General features: G+C 34.1%; 1 protein-coding gene across 3 annotated transcripts in view; it reads left to right on the top strand.

The window, feature by feature from the left end:
* LOC150109806 (uncharacterized) overlaps positions 1 to 19,620 on the top strand; it is a 124,045-nt gene extending 104,425 nt beyond the window's left edge. For 2 of the 3 annotated variants that reach the window (XM_090412600.1, XM_090412687.1), the window contains exon 7: positions 19,328 to 19,620. In XM_090412600.1, the coding sequence (XP_090268726.1) occupies positions 19,328 to 19,534 (207 nt within the window). In that variant the 3' untranslated portion in view covers positions 19,535 to 19,620. The remainder of the gene's footprint in view (positions 1 to 19,327) is intronic. The other variant, XM_090412770.1, reaches the window with a different exon arrangement.
* The last annotated feature ends 1,965 nt before the right edge of the window (positions 19,621 to 21,585 follow it).

Genomic DNA, 21,585 nt, shown 5'->3' on the forward strand with positions numbered 1-21,585 from the left:
AAGGTCCCAAACTCTGCACTCTTATTCCTAATACTCTTTGCATTGGTGTATAAACACAATAGCTTCTCCCCTGGTTTCACTTTCCTTCCCAAAATTCCTTATCCCATCATTCAAGCAATTGGATTGTTAGTCCCACTGTGGCCATCCCTGCATCCTATCTTGACTTCTTTTACCCTTATTTCACACCAGTATTTGGTATCTTACACTCACAGTACCGCTGTCCAGTTTTTGTTTCCCTGATTGGCCACATGCTTTCCCCTTCTCATCGACAAGCTACCCAGTTTCATGCTACTGTGTCTAGCTCTCACACACACACACACACGTCCTTTCTTGTGGGAGAGAGCTAGCTATCATACCATTCGTGGTCATTGCTCTTCTCTTCAGCTCTCTACTATCATATCTTGTCAACACACAATTCTTCCTCTCATTTCATTTCACTGTCTCTAACAACACTTGCAAATTGTGTTACTTCAGTTCACACTTCCTTGCAAGTCATTTGTTTTGACCAGCACAGTCAACCCCTCTGCATTTTCTGTCTTCTCCACAGCTTCAGTCATTCTATGTATTGTTCCTCCTCTCAGGCATACTTTTGACATCTGCTCCATTTTCACATCTTATTCATCCAAGCTTCTTCCATTAAACTTTCCATGTGTCTACCAGATTCCTTTCTCTTATGGCTTATCTCATTTTGAACTATGTAGAGGATCTGCTCTGTTTGTTGTGGGAAACATGATCTGGAATTGTAGAGTATGCCATCTTTACTAAACACAGCTCTTTGGAAGAACACAAAAATTCGATATAAGAGTAGAATCTTAATGGAAAAATATTATAAAGAAAGCTGTGCAACATTGTTACATCATCATAACCTGAACATGTTGCTTTCGTTTATCTTCCTTATGCTAAATAACACTTTTTCAATCTGCTTATCTTTTTTAACTAAGAATTTATTGACCATTTTTATCTTACTAAACTTCTGGTGCTTTCTTTAATTTCTTCTTTTCCCCTGTAAAGTCAAGTGTTATGTTATGATGTTCTATATTTTTGTACTGACAGTGTCTGTGATACATAGGTAAAAATTCTAGTAAAGATTTGATTTTAAGTCCTTCATCTTTTAGTCAGCATAAATGTTATCTCCTCACACTCTAGTTTTAAAACTAGCAAATCATCTACCTAAACACTTTCCCCAAGCATCCTTGACATTTATCCAACCTTCAAAACAACTCTCCAATTAACCAATCCTTGGTATGTCAACTGGCTTTCGATATAGCACTATGTAATAAGTTTTAAAAGAGGTAAACCGTGAGTAGACATAACTATACATAAAAATATAACGGAAAAACTCACGTAGAAAAATTATTTAATGGTATAATTTTCGCCCGTGTGTCACAGGCATCTTCAGTACAATTAGGCACAAAAATTAAACATTAACTGACAATTCCAAAAAGCGCCACCTAAGTAGCTGGTGTAAGATAACTAAAAAGGTCAATAACTTTCCTAAAAAAAAAAAAAAAAAAAAAAAAAAAAAAAAAAAAAAAAAAAATTAATACAATAAAAAGTTAGGAAAGATTAGCTGATTTGTAAAGTACTATCTCCCATAAAGGGGACAGACGTAAGCCGTCGGATCTGTTTAAGTTAGGAGAATGAAGTAGAGTTTCACATGCTTCTTTATAAAGGCGTTCCATGAGAAACTGACTTTTGTGAAGAACTCTTGTCTTTTTCCAATGAACTCTGTGTCTAGTGAAGATGGCATGTTCTGCAAGTCCAGACTTTTCAGGTTTAAAGTATTCAATATAAGATTGGTGTTCTTCTAGCCGAATGGAGGCAGATCTTCCCATTTGTCCGAAATAACATAATCCACAAGAGCACGGAATCTGGTAGACACCTGGATGATTGAGATGTGGAAGCTTGTCCTTTGGAGAAGCGAGAAAGGTGGAGATTTTTCTAAAAGGTCTAAAGGCAACAAAAATATTCAGTGGTTTTAAAATTTTTGCTATACGTTCACTGATGCCTTGTATATAAGGGATGGTAATGCGCGTTATTTCCTCTGTGTTTGAAGAGGGAGACATATTAAATCTACTCAAAGTTCTTTTAATGAAGCAATTCTTATAGCCATTAGATAGAAAGGAAGAAGTTATATATCGTATTTCTTTCTGTAAAAGATCGTCTGTAGAACAAAAGGAGTGGGCCCGATGAACCAGTGTTTTAATAGTTCCTGCCTTTTGACTGGGATGGTGATGAGATTCCGCATGGATATAATGGCCTGTATGAGTCTTCTTTCTATAAACTGAGAAATGTAGGTTACCATCTGGTTGGCGAAGAATTAGAAGATCTAAAAAGGCTAACTGCTTATTTGATTCTACTTCTAGGGTAAACTTGATCCTAGGATGAAATGCGTTTAACTTATTGAGAAATTGTTGAAGTTCATCAGAAGAGCCATTCCATACAGCAAAAATGTCATCGACATATAATCATAATCCTCTCTCTCCTGCTATCTCCAATTTCTTTATGGAACATTTTGAACAACGTATCTTTGACAATATTTCTCCCAGACCTACTCATTGGTTCAGATATGTCGATGACATTTTTGCTGTATGGAATGGCTCTTCTGATGAACTTCAACAATTTCTCAATAAGTTAAACGCATTTCATCCTAGGATCAAGTTTACCCTAGAAGTAGAATCAAATAAGCAGTTAGCCTTTTTAGATCTTCTAATTCTTCGCCAACCAGATGGTAACCTACATTTCTCAGTTTATAGAAAGAAGACTCATACAGGCCATTATATCCATGCGGAATCTCATCACCATCCCAGTCAAAAGGCAGGAACTATTAAAACACTGGTTCATCGGGCCCACTCCTTTTGTTCTACAGACGATCTTTTACAGAAAGAAATACGATATATAACTTCTTCCTTTCTATCTAATGGCTATAAGAATTGCTTCATTAAAAGAACTTTGAGTAGATTTAATATGTCTCCCTCTTCAAACACAGAGGAAATAACGCGCATTACCATCCCTTATATACAAGGCATCAGTGAACGTATAGCAAAAATTTTAAAACCACTGAATATTTTTGTTGCCTTTCGACCTTTTAGAAAAATCTCCACCTTTCTCGCTTCTCCAAAGGACAAGCTTCCACATCTCAATCATCCAGGTGTCTACCAGATTCCGTGCTCTTGTGGATTATGTTATTTCGGACAAACGGGAAGATCTGCCTCCATTCGGCTAGAAGAACACCAATCTTATATTGAATACTTTAAACCTGAAAAGTCTGGACTTGCAGAACATGCCATCTTCACTAGACACAGAGTTCATTGGAAAAAGACAAGAGTTCTTCACAAAAGTCAGTTTCTCATGGAACGCCTTTATAAAGAAGCATGTGAAACTCTACTTCATTCTCCTAACTTAAACAGATCCGACGGCTTACGTCTGTCCCCTTTATGGGAGATAGTACTTTACAAATCAGCTAATCTTTCCTAACTTTTTATTGTATTAATTTTTTTTTTTTTTTTTTTTTTTTTTTTTTAGGAAAGTTATTGACCTTTTTAGTTATCTTACACCAGCTACTTAGGTGGCGCTTTTTGGAATTGTCAGTTAATGTTTAATTTTTGTGCCTAATTGTACTGAAGATGCCTGTGACACACGGGCGAAAATTATACCATTAAATAATTTTTCTACGTGAGTTTTTCCGTTATATTTTTATGTATAGCACTATGTAGTTCTTCCTGACCTGGTTGGATAAATGGCAAATTACTTTATTTGATAAATTTACACTATTTAGAAAAATGATTCATGAAAAATGCTTCTGACTAGCTATACATTAATTCTCAAGAAAATCATAATAATTTGACTATCAGCAAGTGATGAAAGTCAGTGGTGCATTCAGGATTTAATCTTGGGGGGGGGGATTGAGTAGGCGATTTGAGAATACATACTACACATTACATATGACCTGTGACTGAGCATCTGCAATGATCGCCAATACATGATACATGTGATCTCCTCTGGCCAGGCTCGGGCAAACGAAGTAGTGCTTGATCCGCCCGAGCACTACTTCGTTCGCTTTGCATTCACAGCAGCCGTGATTCCAGAGAGCTATAGGACAAGATGCAAATTTAGAATTGAGTCCAATTTTGCCATTAACAGTGCTAGATTTCCATTGGATAACATTTTATTTTCTGAACTGTAGGCTCTCAGACATTTAAGGAATAACAAAGACATCATTATCCTTCCAGCAGATAAAGGTAATGCCACAGTAATCCTGAACAAAATGGATTTCTGCCAGAAGATCTTTGAATTATTATGTTCTGATTCCTATTCACTTCTTGATAGAGATCCCTCCAGAGAACTCCACAACCGCACCAATAATCTACTAAGAATGACATCAGAATTACCTAGAAATGTATGCCTTTCCCTCCGATCACTACATCCTCTAATCCCATAACTTCTTAAAGTCTTCCTAAAATTCATAAAGAGAATATTCCTCTTTGACCTATAGTGATCGACTCTGAAGGGGATCAATCATTCAATGCTGTTGGCACACTCTCCCTCGATGAGTCTTTGGACTTCCTGGAGGTGTCACATAATAATAATAACCTGTCAAAATTTCTTGCATCTTCTCTGAAATGTTTTACTGGAAATTCTACTTCCTTTATTAAAAACACAACAGACTTTATATCAAAACTTAAAAACTTACAAGTTACTGACTCAGATATTATGGCTAGTTTTGACATAGTGTCTTTATTTACTAATGTCCCCCACTGAAGAAGTTCTTACTCTTTTAAAGAACAAAGTTTCAAAGAAGATCTTCGAATTACTGTCATACTGAGTTAACTCAGGTTATTTTAAATTTGAAGACTCAATTTATAAACAGAATTCAGGACTAGCGATGGGAAATCCTTTGTCTCCTGTTCTTGCCAACATTTATCTAGAGAATTTTGAAGAAAAAGCAATTTCAACTTCTCCCCTAAAACCAAAGATATGGCTTCGCTTCATCAATGATATTTTCCTTATCTGGAAACATGGTCTAGATAGCCTCAAACTCTTTCAAGAACATTTGAATGATATACACCCGAATATTAAGTTCACATCTGAATTGGAAGTTGATGGCTCTTAGATATCAAAGTAACTCGGATGGCTGAACATCTCAAATTTCTATTTTTAGAAAACCGACACATACGGACAGGTGCCTTCATGCTAACTTACACCATTTTCCTCCACAGAAGTTGGGTATCATCTCCACTCTAGGTCACCGAGCTTGGTCGGTTCTGTTGGACGAAGAGGAACTTCATAATGAACTTAATCGCCTTAAAGTTTCATTTCAACGTAATGGATACTCTAAGAAAACTATAGACAGATTAGTTTCAACCCTCATCCATGACAGTATGAAGACACAGCTACTTCTGAGGACAGCATTTACTTGCCATATATCAGTTCTTTATCTCCAAAATTGGCTAAAATTCTAAAGAAATATAATATCAAGACGTTTTTCATAACCCTACCTAAACTTTATTCCATATTAAGTTGTCCTAAAACTAAACACAATAATCTTAAATATCCTGGTGTTTATAAGATTCCTTGCGACTGCAGTAAAACCATACTTCGGATAAACGGAGAAATCTATTGAACTCCGATTAGAGGAACACCAGAGAAACATTACCTACAACAGAACTTGAGCCAGTGCCTTGTCAAGTCATGTGTTATTTTCAGCAAACTCAAATGATGAGGGTTTGCCATATCAGATACTCTGGGATGAAACTGTCAACATACACCGATGTCATGATGAGTTAGAGAGAAAAATTTTAGAGTCTAAGGAGATAGTTATCAATCCCATCCATATTAGTAACAACCTAAGCTACAGCCTGCAAGACTCCCACAGCTCTACCATTCAATATTGGCGCTCTCGAGACCTTATACGCACTTGTGTGCATAATGATACAGTCAGAGTTCATTGTTCTATTTAAACTCTAGCCTTTATTCTTTTCAGTTTTAAATACGTTACTTTGTGTTTTAAAAAACCAACGGTTCTAGTCATTAAATTAAAAAAAAAAACAAATATATATATATTAAAAGAAACACACATATTAACCACAGTGAAAATTATTTAATTGTAAATATTTCATCCTAAGTATCTTAGGACATCATCAGTACAGTAGTTTAAAACAATAATAGGAATAACATACAGTTAGGGCACATGATTACAATAGAATCTCATTAAATGTGCGTAACGTGCTACAGAAGTAAAAAAAAAAAAAAAATCATTTAACACAATTTTGTATGACAATTTCCCATACTTTAGGAATAGTAAGAACGTCGTTGCGGTTTAAGTTTGGTCTGTGTAGTAGACTACTACACAGACGTCGTTGCAGTTTAAGTTTGGTCTGTGTAGTAGTCTACTACACAGACCAAACTTAAACCACAATGACGTTCTTACTATTCCTAAAGTATGGGAAATTGTCATACAAAATTGTGTTAAATGATTTTTTTTTTTTTTTACTTCTGTAGCACGTTTAATGAGATTCTATTGTAATCATGCGCCCTAACTGTATGTAACAATTGTATGATTGCACCACAGGTTTCGTTATTTAAAAAAAAAAAAAAAAAAAAAAATATATATATATATATATATATATTAAATTAAATGTAATGACTAGAAGCCGAGAGATACCAAAATAGAAAAACACTATTTATTATTTGAGTGCACAACTAGTTTCATCTTCTTAGAAGACTTCATCAGGTGCATAACATGATAAGAGAAATACAAAAAATATGCATTACAAGAGAACAACAGCTATAAAATAACTTGCAAACCATATTGCTAACATTTTTGGATCCCAAGGTATTGTTGGGCACATTCGCTTAGGCAAGATCTCATGTATGCTAAAGCTAGTTTGCTGAAGAGTGACAATCATATAGGTCAATCCAGTCCATCTTAATACTAACAGCTAAGCTGTTAGTATTAAGATGGACTGGATTGAGGACAATTTCTACTGATTTTGCAGTTCTTCTCTCCAGCTCATCATAGCATCTAAAAATCTTTTCTGATTTGTTCCCGATCACTGGATGAGTGACAAAATCTTCATGTTCTTAATTCTGTTAAACCTAATGATGAAAATTCTGTCACTCATTCAGTCTTGAACAAATCAGAAAACATTTTTAGATGCTACAATGAGCTGGAGAGATTATAACCTATATGATTGTCACTCTTCAGCTATCCAGCTTTGGCATACACAAGATCTCATTGTTAGCAATATGGTTTGCAAATCAATTTATAGCTGCTGTTCTCATGTAATGTATATTTTTGTATTTCTCTTTTCATTTTGTGCATCTGATGAAGTCTTCTAAGAAGATGAAACTAGTTGTGCACTCAAAGGATAAATAATTTTTTCTATTTTGGTATCTCTTGGCTTCTAGTCATTACATTTAATTATATATATATATATATATATATATATATATATATATATATATTTAAAAAAATTCTAATGACTAGAACCATTGTTTTTTTAAAACACAGAGTAATGTATTTAACACTGAAAAGAATGAAGGCTAGAGTTTAAATAGAACAATGAACTCTGACTGTATCATTATGCACATGTGTATGTATAAGGTCTCGAGAGCGCCAATATTTATAGTTTTTCAACATTCCTCACCCCACCCTACTAGCTTTATTTTAGTATCTACTTCCAAATTTAATGTAATATTTCTCATTCTATAGGTTCCATTAAGAATAGTTGATTTCCATATTCCTGCCCATTTTTATAGTTTTTGTCTTTTTATTATAATTTTCACACCAAACTTGTAACAATAGTTATCCAGTTTAGTTTGAGAAACCTGAAGATTTGCACAGGATTTTAGGGATGTAATATCATCTACATAAAGTAAAGAGTTGAGATGGATATTTCTGATTTTCATATCAGGTTTAATTCCTTGTTCCTTTATAATGTTATCCCCAGAGTGATGAATAACTGCATATAATACACATTCTTGTCTTACACCTGAGTTTATGTCAAACAATCTTTCCATGCTTCATTAATGCTGATAACTGACAAACAACTTTAGTATCTATATTATTACTCTGTATACTCTCCAATTTAGACCAAGGGGCATATATTCTGGGTGTGCTAAGTGTGCACTGCACTTAGCACATCCAGAATTTAAGAGGAATATTGTTGCATTTATTCCTCTTAAAGACACTTGTAATTGTTTCCTAGTTTTGCATTATTGCTAAAATTAAACACAATATACTAATGCTTTATGAAGAGGACACCTTTTGATGTGTAAACATTGCATTGCATTGCATCACATCGCATTCACATTAATAGCCCAGATGTTTGGTCACAAATACAGACACCTTTGAGCCCTTTGAACAGATATAGAGATGGTGCAGTTGGTCAAATTTGTAGTGTTCCAATGGTTTTTAACCACCCAGAAGGCGAAGCAGGGTGTGCACTGAGATAATAGCACCTAGTGGCTGTCATTGGTTATTGTGTCAACCAATTCAATTGAATGTTTTCGTTTGTCACGAGTTGCTGTTTTTTTTTTCTGAGTTTCGTCTGTTTTGCTTGTATGAAGTGTGAACTGATGTGATTAAGACATGATACAGAATTTTTAATATATAATTTTCTATAACTAAATCATCAGTGGTGACGATCTACTGAATGCCCTGTTTTCTGCCAGAGTTTTAACAGATTGTATGATTATAGTCGAAAGAGGTTGGAACTTGTGTATAAATAATTAAGTAAAACAAGTTATTTCAGCCTTTCTTTGGTTCAATCCAGAAAAGCAATAATTTCTGAAGTGATTACTTTTCCAATTTCTGTGCATATTATATGGCTGTATTCAAAAATCATATCAAAATTCAAATTATATCCGTGTCTTATTCTTGTATTTGACAATGATAATCTAAGATCGCCATTTAGCGTAAACCATTTGTGCTTCTCACATAAACAGCATACATGAAGCATAGCTATTGTTCATTTCACCTTTATGCTTTCCATATTTAAAATTATATAAATTGATAAATTAAAGTATTCAAAGGTATCCTACAATTAATTGCAATGGACCAATTAAGATGAGGTTTGATATAGACATTGGACCAATTAAGAGTGCATAGCTGATGCACTATGCACTCTTAATACTTTCATACATCCATAAAAATGCAATCATAAGGTCAAATTTATATGAATTTTGCAGTGTGGGTTGCATAAGCCACACAACAGCACACACCCAAACTAAATGGGCATGCAATGCCACTGATTTATACCCATATAATTACTTTAAAAGTTTTTCTCTTGGAACCTTTTCATATGCTTTTTACTCTATAAAGCTTAAATATAGGTCTTTATCCCCATGTTATATCCCCATAATGTCTCCTCTGTTTATCTTAAAGTAAAAATCTGATCCTGACAACTCTATTTTTATTATTATTATCTGCGACCTCCAGGAAGTCAATGATTCATCAAGGGAGGCTATAAATCACCCAAACCAGCTGTCATACCTTCCCTTAAATTCATTCACTCTAGATGCACTCACTACCCCTAAAGGCAAACTATTCCAGTCACTCACTCACTCACTCACTCACTCACTCACTGCTCTGCTAGAGAAAAACCTAGCTCTTACCCCTTTCTTGCCTGTGAACAAACTTAACTTCCATGGAGCCACCGTGCTATCTCCTCTCCCCACTTTCCATATAACGAAAAATTTCATCAGACGATATAACACCCATTCAAAAGTTTATAGACCGCTGTCATATCACCCCTCTTTCTCCCGTTAACCAGAGTCTGTAATCCACATACTTGCAATCTGTTCTCATAATCTAAATCCCATAATCCAGATGTAATCTTTGTAACTCTTCTTGGTATCCTTTCCACTGTTTCTTTCTTCTTCTCTCTTCCATCATCTATGTGGATGATGATGAGACCGAATGAATTCTTTTCACTTCTTTCTGTCCCTAGAGAGTCTGAACAATTCTGTCCAGTTTGGTGTCTCTTGTTGTGATTTGGTTTTCAGGTCCTCTTTTATTTTGTCCATCCATCTAATTCTGGACCACCCTTTGATCTTTTACCTTCCATCGTTGCATACAGGGCTTTAGTTGGCAATCTTTCTGTTTCCATTCTGGTCACATGGCCAAACTATCGCAGTCTTCTTTCTTGGATGTTGTCTATTATTGTTATTTCTTGTTTTAGTCATTTCCTTATGTCTTCATTTTGTCTATCCAGCAGAGATACTCCAAGTAATCTTCTTAGCCAACCTATTTCAGTAGTTAATCATAACTACTGAAATATTTTTCTCTTCAGCTTTTTTGAGATTCCCGCATTCACTTCCATAGAGGTATTGGAGGACCATTGTGCCATAGATTCTTACTTTTGTTACTTGTTTGATGTCTCTTGACTTCCATATTTTATTTAGTTGTCCAAATGTTTGAGATGCTTGACTGATTTGTCTGTTTATATCTTTTGTAATTTCACCATTGTATTAATTACTCCTCCAAGGTAGGTAACGTTTTCTACCTGCTCTAGATTCTTACTATCAATTTCAAATTTTAGATTAGTGTTTCTTTTTCCTATTTGCATAATTTTTGTTTTGTCTATATTTAGGTTTAATTCAATTTGTATACATTCTTCCTTTATTTTATCAGAAATTCGTTATGTTTTTCACATATATTTTGATTCTGGAGTCTTCTTTGTTTAAGGCCTTACTGGTTGCTTCTTCCAGTGTAAGATTGAACAGGTCCGATGACAGATTGCATCCCTGTCTTACTCCACTCTCTGTGTGGAACCAGTTGGTTAAGGTGTCCTCCACTCATACTGCACTTTCAGATTTCTCGTATAAATTCTTTATTATTCTTAAGTATAGTTTTGTTGGGAATTCCAAATTCTTTCATAGTTTCCCATAGTTCTCTTCTACGGATTGAGTCAAATGCCTGACAAAAGTCTATAAAATTTATATAGCAACTTTGGTTGTACTCTAGCATCTTTTCCATTAGCTGTCTTAAGATGAATAATTGATCAATTGTGCTTCATCCTGGTCTGAAACCTGTTTGTTCTTTTCCTAATGTTAGGTCTATATGTGGCTTAATTTGTTTTTGGAGTACTTTCATAAAAATCTTACTTTGAATACTGAGGAGGCTAATGCCTCTGTAATTATTGCATTCTGTTTTATCTCCTATTTTGTATATAGGAGTTATAACTGATTTGGTCCAATCAGTAGGTATTGCTTAATTTTTGTATATCATTTCAAATAATGTTTTTAATGTTTCCAATATCTAACAGATAAGCTTAGGTGTTGATGGTTATTCATGGCTTATTTTTCACGGTATTAACAACACCACACACACTTTTATCACAAAGATGTTTTATTGGCACTTATATTTTGCTGATTTTCAACTCGGCATCATCAGAGCACAACACACTTGTATACGCGACAGTGAGTGAGTGAAACAATATAATTGCAAAAGACAAAAGATCTAAAGTCCTATTTTTGGTGCCCTCTAATGGGAAAAAAAAAAATCCCAGCAGCTATCCAGGAGTTTTTCTAAGGATAACGTCTCCCAAATTTTTGGCAAATTAATGCAACCATATTTGTTAAGGTTGGGAGAATTCTTCAAAGCCATTGCTGACTAAAAAAATAATCTTTCAGATCTATAACGACTCCTAAATATCACATTTGTTTTTCCTCCATCTAATCCTGTGTGAAGGAGTGTCCAAAGCGTGGTCTGCCAGTCCCAACTTGCCATAGCAATAGTAGCGAATGTATCTTTCATGTTCTTCCAGGCAGATGTTCACTGATCTTCCTGTTTGCCCATAATAGGCCAAGTCACAGTCACAAGGAACTTCATACACTCCTGGGTGTGCTAAAGGGTGAAGTTTATCCTTAGGTGAGCGGATCAGAGTTGCCAGCTTAAAATGAGGTTCGAAGGTGGTGCGAGGGCCATGTTTCACCAATACTTTGGCTATCTTTTCCGATGTACCTCTGATATAGGGAATGGAAATGGTCATGTTGTATTCTTGTGTATTAGGGGAGGGCCGAGTAATGGGCCTATGTAGTATTTTATCTATTTTGTAGGGATTGTGGCCGTTGGCTAAGAACGTATGGCGCAGATATTGGAGTTCAGTGATCAGAGCTGTATCGTTAAAACAAATGGCTCTAGCTCTGTGTGTAAGTGTTTTTAAAATGCTGTACTGTTGGACTGGATGATGATGTGATTGTTTATGTAGGTATCTTCCTGTGTGTGTGTGTAGGCTTTCTGTAAATAGAAAAGGATAGTGATCCATCTGAAAGCCGGGTGACTAATGTGTCAAGAAATGGTAAACAGTTATTTGATTCTTTTTCAATTGTGAAGTGAATTTTGGGGTGTTGGCTGTTTAGGTAGGTAGGTGACAAAAGCCTCCAAAGTGTCTTGTCCATGAGGCCAGATGGCAAACACATCATCTACGTAGCGTAACCACACTTGTGGCTTGTATGCAGCTGTGGTAAGTACTTTGTTTTCAAAGTGTTCCATGTAAAAATTTGCTACCAGGGGAGGGGGGGGGGGAACCCCCATAGCAGTACCATTAATCTGTTTATAGAATTTTCCTCCCCATGTAAAGTAACCTGCATTCATGGTAAATTGAAATAATTCAAAAATATCGGGGAAATTTAGACTTGATTAAATCAAGAGTGTCTATAAGTGGGACATTGGTAATTAAGGAGGTGACATCAAAACTAACCATTATGTCTGAATCTTTTAGGATTAGATTTTTAACCATTGTTTTGAAATGGATTGAATTTTTTACAAAAGTAGAGGAGTTGCCAGTAAGGGGGGACAAGCGACTTGGCTAAATGCTGGGCCAATTTATATGTGGGACTATCTATGCTATCGACTATGGGGCATAGGGGGATATTAGTTTTGTAGATTTTTGGTAATCCATAAATACGGGGTGGTTTAACATGAATTGTTTTTATTTTTCTAATGATTTCTTTGGGCCATGATGTCACTTTTTTCAGTAATTTTCGGACTTTTTTCTTTTGAGCCATCATAGGGTCTCGATGTATAATTTGATATGTGGAACTGTCACATATGAGATCTCGTATTTTTCTATTATACTCTTCTTTATTCATGATAACTGTTGCATTTCCTTTATCAGCTTTTGTAATAATAATGTTTTTATTATTATATAATTTTTTTAGGGCAGTTATATGCTTACGTGGCATATTGCTTTTTGGAGGCTTAGCCTTGTTTAGGATACTTGCTATATCTAGTCGCACGTTATTCAAACCCACTTTCAAACCTCATGAGCTGGCAACTCTGATCTACTCGCCTAAGGATAAACTTCACCCTTTAGCACACCCAGGAGTGTATGAAGTTCCTTGTGACTTGGCCTATTATGGGCAAACAGGAAGATCAGTGAACATCCGCCTGGAAGAACATGAAAGATACATTCGCTACTATTACTATGGCAAGTTGGGACTGGCAGACCACGCTTTTGACACTCCTTCACACAGGATTAGATGGAGGAAAAACAAATGTGATATTTAGGAGTCGTTATAGATCTGAAAGATTATTTTTTTAGTCAGCAATGGCTTTGAAGAATTCTCCCAACCTTAAAAAATATGGTTGCATTAATTTGCCAAAAATTTGGGAGATGGTTATCCTAAGAAAAACTCCTGGATAGCTGCTGGTTTTTTTTTTTTTTTTTTTTTTTTATTAGAGGGTGCCAAAAATAGGACTTTAGGTCTTTTGTCTTTTGCAATTATATTGTTTCACTCACTCACTGTCGCGTATACAAGTGTGTTGTGCTCTGATGATGCTGAGTTGAAAATCAGCGAAATATAAGCGTTAATAAAACATCTTTGTGATAAAAGTGTGTGTGTGTGGTGTTGTTAATACCGTGAAAAATAAGTCATGAATATTTCCAATAGTTGTTCCTTTCCTGCTTTTAAGAATTCTGCATGTATTTGATCGATACTAGGTGCTTACCTAGTTAAGCACCTGTATTGATTATTTTTAAGTTTATCTATGCTCTGTGCTATTATTTCTTTGTTAAAGATATTTGTTTCCTCTTCCATTTCAGTGGCTGCAATAATAATATCCTGAGAGCTGTTTTTATTATAAAAGTCTCTAAAGTATTCTTTCCATCCAGCCATTATTTTTATTTTACTTTCAGTTAGTTGTCCCTTTTTGTGTTTGATCAGTATCGTGTTTGTTGTCCATGTCTTACTAATTTGATCTATTTGTTTATATAATCCGTGGAGGTTATTTTCTTTTGATAGCTTCTCTGCCATTTTGCATTTTTCTTCTAACCAGTTATTCTTGTCTCTTTTAACTAGTTTTCTAATTTCTCTGGTTAATCTATTCCTTTGGTTACTTAACCTTTTTACTTCATTCGAGATCCAATCCTTTTATTTTCTCTTTCTGCATAACCTATTATATTTGCTGCTGGTTTTAATATTATTTCCTTTAATTCGCACCAATGCTCTTCAATGTTTATATTCTGTTTTGGTCGTTCTTTCAGGTTTTTATTCCAGTTCCAGTTCTAGTTGATATTTTCTTAAAATATTATTGTCTTGTAGTTAATTTACATTCAGTCTCCTTTTGACTCTAAAAGTGCTTTCAGATTTTAACTTTATTCTTAGGTTTGCTAGTACTAGCTTATGGTCTGATCCACAGTCTGCAGCAAAAGGATCTGTAATTTAGAATACTTGATTTCCATCTTTGGTTACAATAATATAGTCTATCATATTCTTAGTTTGTGTGTCTAGTGATATCCATGTCCATTTTGTTTGGGTTTTGGTTGTTTAAAGAGAGTGTTGGTTATTGTTAGTCTATTATTTGTGCAGAAATTTAGCAGTCTTTCACCATGTTCATTGCTTTCTCCATGCCCAAACTGTACAATTACTCTTAACCAGATATCCCAGTCTTTACCTACATTTGCGTTAAGTCTCCCATTACAATTAGGAAATCTTGATTTGATGTCTGCTGTACTGCATTTTGCAGATCTGTATAGAACTCCTCAATGTCGTCTTCTTATGGTGATGTTGAAGTTGGTGAGTATAAATGAATAATAGTCAGTGATCCAATTGATGCTTTAAATCTTGCTTTAATTATATTAGGTGAGATAAGATTGTAAGACAATAGAGAGTTTTGAGCCTTTGGTTTTAATATAAGTGCTACTCCCTCTTGGTGTTTTGGTGTCCTCCCTACCTGAAGTTAAAATTTTGTACTGTCCATGGTGAAATTCTCCTTTTCCAGTTCATCTGGTTTTGCAGAGTCCAATCACTTCCCATCTGTAGTTGTCTAATTCATGCAGTAGTATTTCAATGCTCCATCCTGGTGAACGGTTCTTACGTTCCATGTTCCTCTGCTTGTTATGTTTTTCTGTCTACTAGGTGATGTTTTGTTCCAATAACATATTTTTCATCTTCACTATCTTTGTTCCCTAATCTTTGTTCCCTAACAGTGGGCATGACCCTTGTTTGACCAGGTGACAGTCGAGCCGGCATGCATCTTTAGGTTGGTTTGAGTTCATTCAGTTTCAATGGTTAAGTTTTGTCAAGTGTCAATCACCATTCCTTGACTTGAATTCAGCTGCTCCTAACATGGAGTACAGACGCTGTTTACAGCCAATTCACTGAATACAGTCGCTGCTTGTGATCACCATATCTGGCTAACCTCACTTAGTTTAGCTTGTGGGTCGATACAGTTTACCCAGGTCTTGCCACAACCAGTTTACAGTAGCTTCTTGTAGTCATAAGTGAGGTTGGGTGTCCAGTGAGAACCAATCCATCTGAACCACAATTATGTGCAACCCTCCAAATGTACTGCTTCTTTATGCCCTTGGAATCAAGGAAACCAAATCTGCACACAATAATCCAGGTGTGGTCTTATCAAAGCCTTATAAAGAGTCAAAATGACTTCCTTAAATGTCAAGGTTCATCTCAACATCGTAATTATCCTCTGAGTTGTATTTGCAACTTTTGCTGTGTGGCCTTTGAATTTCAAATTCCTATCCACCAATATGCCAAGGTTCTTTGCCTCCTCAGTTTCTTGTAGCATAATCCTGTTAATATAATATGCCACTGGAAATCTCATCATGCCAAAAGTGCATAACTCGATACTTACATTAAACTGATAGCCATTTTCGTTTGCCCAAATTTCCAGCTTATTCAAATTATTTGGTAAGTGCTGAATAACAGTAGAATCTCTGATTACCTTGCCTGATGTCATTACTGTTCATAGATTGAGCAGTAATAGCCCAAGAACTGAACCTTGAGGTACACCACTGGTCACCTTAAATCTGGCAAATTCACACCCATTGCATACCACTTTTTGATATCTGTCAACCGTCCCCTGTCAAGAGTTTATGTTCCAATCCCACATTCTCTAGTTTATGCAACAGCCTTTCGTGTGATATCCTATCAAATGCCTTAGAAAAATCCAGTATTATCATAGTCTATCCATTCCTGTTATCCAACTCGGCTGTAACATTGTTATAAAATATGAGCCAATTTCTAAACATGACCTTCCTTTAGTAAACCCATGCAGCTCCTTGCAGAGTATAGCTTTGTCTACCCATTTCTGTATGCAAGTTCTTACCAACTTCTCTAAAATCTTCACTATCACACCAGAGATACTGATAGGTTGGTAGTTAGACAAATCAGTTTTTGCACCATCTTTGTACAATGGAACTATCATACATTCCTTCCATTTCTGAACTGAGACTCAAGTTATAAAACGTGAAATGCCATTTCAGCTGAAAATCCATTAAAAGGTTAAAACCCAAAGCATATTTTTCCACCTCTTCACTACATACATAACCATGTTTGAAGACACTCATATCTTTAACACGTTTGCATACCATAGCTGAACTTTCACAAACATTTTTTTCATTCTTCCCTTGATGATGTAGTTTTCCTGACTCTCTGCATTAGGTCTCATACCAAAAAGTAATTTTCCCAGGCTCCTGATGCCAAATGAATTCAAGTGTAGGTCATTCCTCTTATACAAGTCTTTCTTTTCTGCCATCAGACTCACTCCACACATCTGAAACCTCACATTCATTTCTTTTACACAGCCTGTGCATGAAATCATTTGCTATAATCACCCTCCTTCTCAACTCAGTACTATCATATCTGGATAGCAAACCTACAATTTTTACTCTCAAATTTCTTTCTCGCTTCTTCTAACAGACTTTCTATATCTTCTCTCATACTATAGTTGTCGCTACTTAAATTATCAGTACCTACCTGAACTACCATCTCTTTTACTTTTCTTTTTTCGTTTTTTAATTACATTTGTCATATCTTTAATTTTTGCCCCTGGGAAACTCGAAGTGGTGATTCCCTTGGCAAGTGCAAATTTTAAAATTGAGTCACCATACCATATCACCTCTTTTTTCTTAGATTTTAACTGACTTACCTTATTGTTATTAATATTATGATTACCAAGTTCAGTGCTTTCCTGCCTGTTCTTGTTCTGATCCTTTTTCTTATTCTGTCTAAGTTTAGTTAAACGTTGTTCCATTTTTACTAATTCTCTGGTCAATTTTCTAATAATTTCTTTTAATCAGATATTTCTAATGTCAGCTTATCCTCAGATAAATTATCATCACTGCAGCAGCACTTTTGTTCATCAAAACAAAGGCTCTCCTCAGTAGTAACAATTTGAGCTTTAGACACTGCCCTGTTGTGACGAGTTTTTGGTGCCATTCTTAAGAGTAGTAAAAACTAATAATATTTTCGCAATTATGTTATAAAATGATCTAGTACAATAATTACACTAAAAAACTACAATAATATACTAAATTTAAGAAAAAAAAACACTCAATAAATCAACAAAAATCACTGATCTTTCAGGAGCTTTCTAACAGCACGTCTTTTCACCAAATAGCTGGCATGAACATGAACTATTTAGTATGAGCATAGATTGATTTTGATTCCATATTTCTCTCTCTCTCTCTCTTTTTGTCTCAGCAGGTATGCATACATTTTGTCTGGCACACTCAAGTAGGAAATATTTTGGTAATTCTCACATTCAGTTTTAACTCACTCTTCCCCCCCCCCCCCCCCAAGTAGTGGGTATGCTGTGAGAATTCTTCTGTAATCTAAGGAACTTTTAATATACTTATATACTTTCTTTTGTAGGACTGTCTCTTTAACTCCCTAGTCCACCTTGAAGTTGTGATTTTTCTATCCTTATAGACAAATTTACCACATGCCTCTCTGGTCTGAATCATTCAATGCTTTCTTCACAGTCTACATGAAAACTATTATTGTTTTCAAACTCTTCTTTTTTCTGCAATAATAGTTGTAAATCTGAGCTACAGTTCACGTTTGAAAACAGCTCGGCTTTGAATCTTTTTAAAACTTTCTTATATACTTTTTCTTTTCAATATGATATTCATATTTATTCTGTTCAAAACTATATGTTGATCACTTCCTATTTTAAATCCACTGCATATGTTATGCTTAAGTGTCAAAGTTGGATAACTATCAGAGATATCCACAGATGGTTAAGGAATGTGAAGAGTTGACCAGGGTTTCTGACCTAATGTTCAGTTCTCACTTTCTTGTGGTACACTCTGTTTAGGTATCTACCTGAATGAAGAGGGAGTGACATTTTGGGATTTATCTAATCAAATTGTATCCTTCAAACCATCATCCATCAAATTTAATAATTATGGTGTAAAATGACAGAATTTCATAACAGCTGGAGCATTGCTCAATTCAACAACCCCTCCATCCCCATTGTTTTTGTCAGGGAACTAAGATGTAATTGTATTGTTTATATGTTTATCCATTATTTATTCAAAGAAATGAAAACATGGCATTTAAAATTAAGCAAATTATAATAGTCGTTTTGCAGACTGCTTTCTGTTATTTTTCATGATAGCATTCATAAGTATTTTTTCAATCTCTAACAACTTTGCTAGCGTGCTTGAAATTTGAATCCTGTGACTTGAAAATCTCAATTGCTTCTTTGCTGTTTCTTTTTTTATTAACATTGTTTTCTATAGTATTACTCCATTTCATTTACACTATTGATAAGGAGGATGAATTTGAAATAAAATAGTGAAAATGAAGAGCAATACACTCTTTGTAACATCAGTGTGATAACTGCTTTATATTATATATGTGAGATACTTTCATTTGCCTGAACAGAAAAAAATGCATGCACGGTAGTATTGTATTGTATAGCTATGTGCATGATTTGGTCATATAAAAATTTGCATGTTTAGCATTTTGATGTCACGTAAAAAAAAAAAAAAAAACCCTCATTAACCAGAGAACTTGTAAATGGGAACTGCCTGTACATATTATAAATATCTAAATAAATATATTTCAATTTCAGGACAATAAAGCAATGACAGATCGTATTCATAAAACCTCAACATGGCCCCTGAAACAAACAGCCCGTACTCAAGATGGTTGTTCTATGTTTCCCACCAATAATGCTTTTCAAAGCGAAACTGGATGGTCTATAGATAGTGCCATATTAAACCAAGAAGAAAACAGTGACAAGCCCGAAGAATATCTCTTGTTTGGAAAGCCATCTTGACAATAAAGCCATAGGAAAGATAGTAAAGCTGTTAAAATATTTTTCTATTTCTATAAGCATACGATATATTTTATACCAAAGAGTAGTTTTTTTTTTTAATCTTGCTGTCTTTTTTTATACTACAGTTATAGTGTGTTTAGACACTTCTGTTTCTTCAATGATAGTAATAAAGTGTCTTTATTTAGTCTTACAATTTGTAAATAGTACATTTTTTTTTTTTTTACTATAATAATAAGGAATGTTATATGCATATATTCAGAAAATGTATAGCTATCAATATCTAGTATAAAAAATATAATTTCATAATTTTATATGAATTCATAGCAGTTTAGTATTTCACAGTTCATTTGATCAAATGTGAGTGTGTATGAAATACAAAAAACAAGTTATTCCTTCCATGCAGATATGTCTACAGTTTTCAGTTGGTTGCATAGTATTTGCTTGTTCCTAAAAGATAAAAAAAAAAAATAATAAAATAATAATAACAATTTGAAAAGAAGAATTTTTAGTATTGATAAACTGAAAATGCTTTTAATAATGTTATCTTAAATTCATTATTACAGCAAATTATTCAATTTATGTATGTTACCATCTCTAGAATATAATTTAATTATTTTATTTTAATATTGTTATTTAGCACTAGTAATTTAATCTCATCTTAGAAAAGAGAATAAAAGTTTAATCTGTCATATCCATATGAAAAGGAATTAGTGTATGTTAGTTCTACTTCAAAAGTTAACAGTGTAATTGTCGAGACATGATTTTTCACTGTGTAAAATGTTGGATAAGTATATATTAATCTTGAAAATTGTTATCTTCACAACATAAAAAATAATAGTAATAGTGCACATTAATTACTACTGTCATATTGTGGTAAAAAAAAAAATTTTAAATTCAAAAGTTACTGCTAATTGAACAATATTTTTTCTAATCCATAGTACAAAATCATATTAGTGGGCTAAAATATCTGAAATTAATTCTACTTTCCTATTCTGATTAATTATAAGAATTTCATTTCTTATGAAATGAAATTAATGAATATTTTTGTTTCCATCTTCTTTTTATATTATAACTAATATTTATTAAATTTAACCCTGTTATTCATAAGAAATTATAGCATCATAGTTTCAATAGTCATCTTAATTTCAAAAGGTGATCCTTTTAAAACAGTGATATGCATCCCTTCTTGATGAGTGACTGTTTAATGATTTTTAATGAATTAATGAAAGTAGATTTTTCTACCACATTAATTTTAATATTGTTCTATTTGTTGCTTCAAAATCATGTTCAAGTTTCACATGATATATATAACAACAGTTCTTGAGTTTTATTAGTTTCCTTGGAATTAGTTTTAGCTTTCCATATGAAGGAATTTTCCTTGGCTAGGGATCTAGCTTATCAATGCAATTTTAATTTTTGATAAGATAATTGAACTATTTTTGAGTCAGTACCTTGCTTTGTGAATTTTTCAGTCTCAGAATTGCTTGACTTTCATATCCATTAGTAATTTACAAAGACATAAGATGATAACAATTGACTTATAAGAAACATATTTTAAAAGTTTCTTTAGCTCAGTCAGTTTTGACAATGCTCTTTGGTTGGAAAGATTCTGTCTTAAAATACAAAACAACCTTTATCAGTTTCAAGTGAAGATGAGTTGTATCATATGAAAGTGGCAGAGTTTTTCTTGCAGAGGAATACATACTACCCCATCAGAGCAATAATTATCCAAGAACCCAAGTAACTTGGACATGTCAGACCCTTGTGCTTAACCAACGGAAAATGGGAATGTGATGTTACTTAATTGGAGATTTCACTATATTATGTTGAAATGTTAATTAAGGAAATAATAGTAATATGTAGTGTTTGCAATATAATTATTACAGTTGATTTCTAAATATTCTGCTTTTGATGTTTTATGGCATACTTTACTTAAATATTAGAAGTAGGGATATTGTGAAGTAAATTAGTCTCTAAAAGGCATTGGCAAATACTGACTGTTATGGATTCTCACTATATAGAATTTTATTATTATTATTATTATTATTTTT

The sequence above is a fragment of the Typopeltis vanoorti genome, chromosome 1, assembly GCF_054136105.1.
Source record: "Typopeltis vanoorti isolate ZY-2024b chromosome 1, IOZ_Tvanoo_1.0, whole genome shotgun sequence".
NCBI lineage: Eukaryota > Metazoa > Arthropoda > Arachnida > Uropygi > Thelyphonidae > Typopeltis > Typopeltis vanoorti.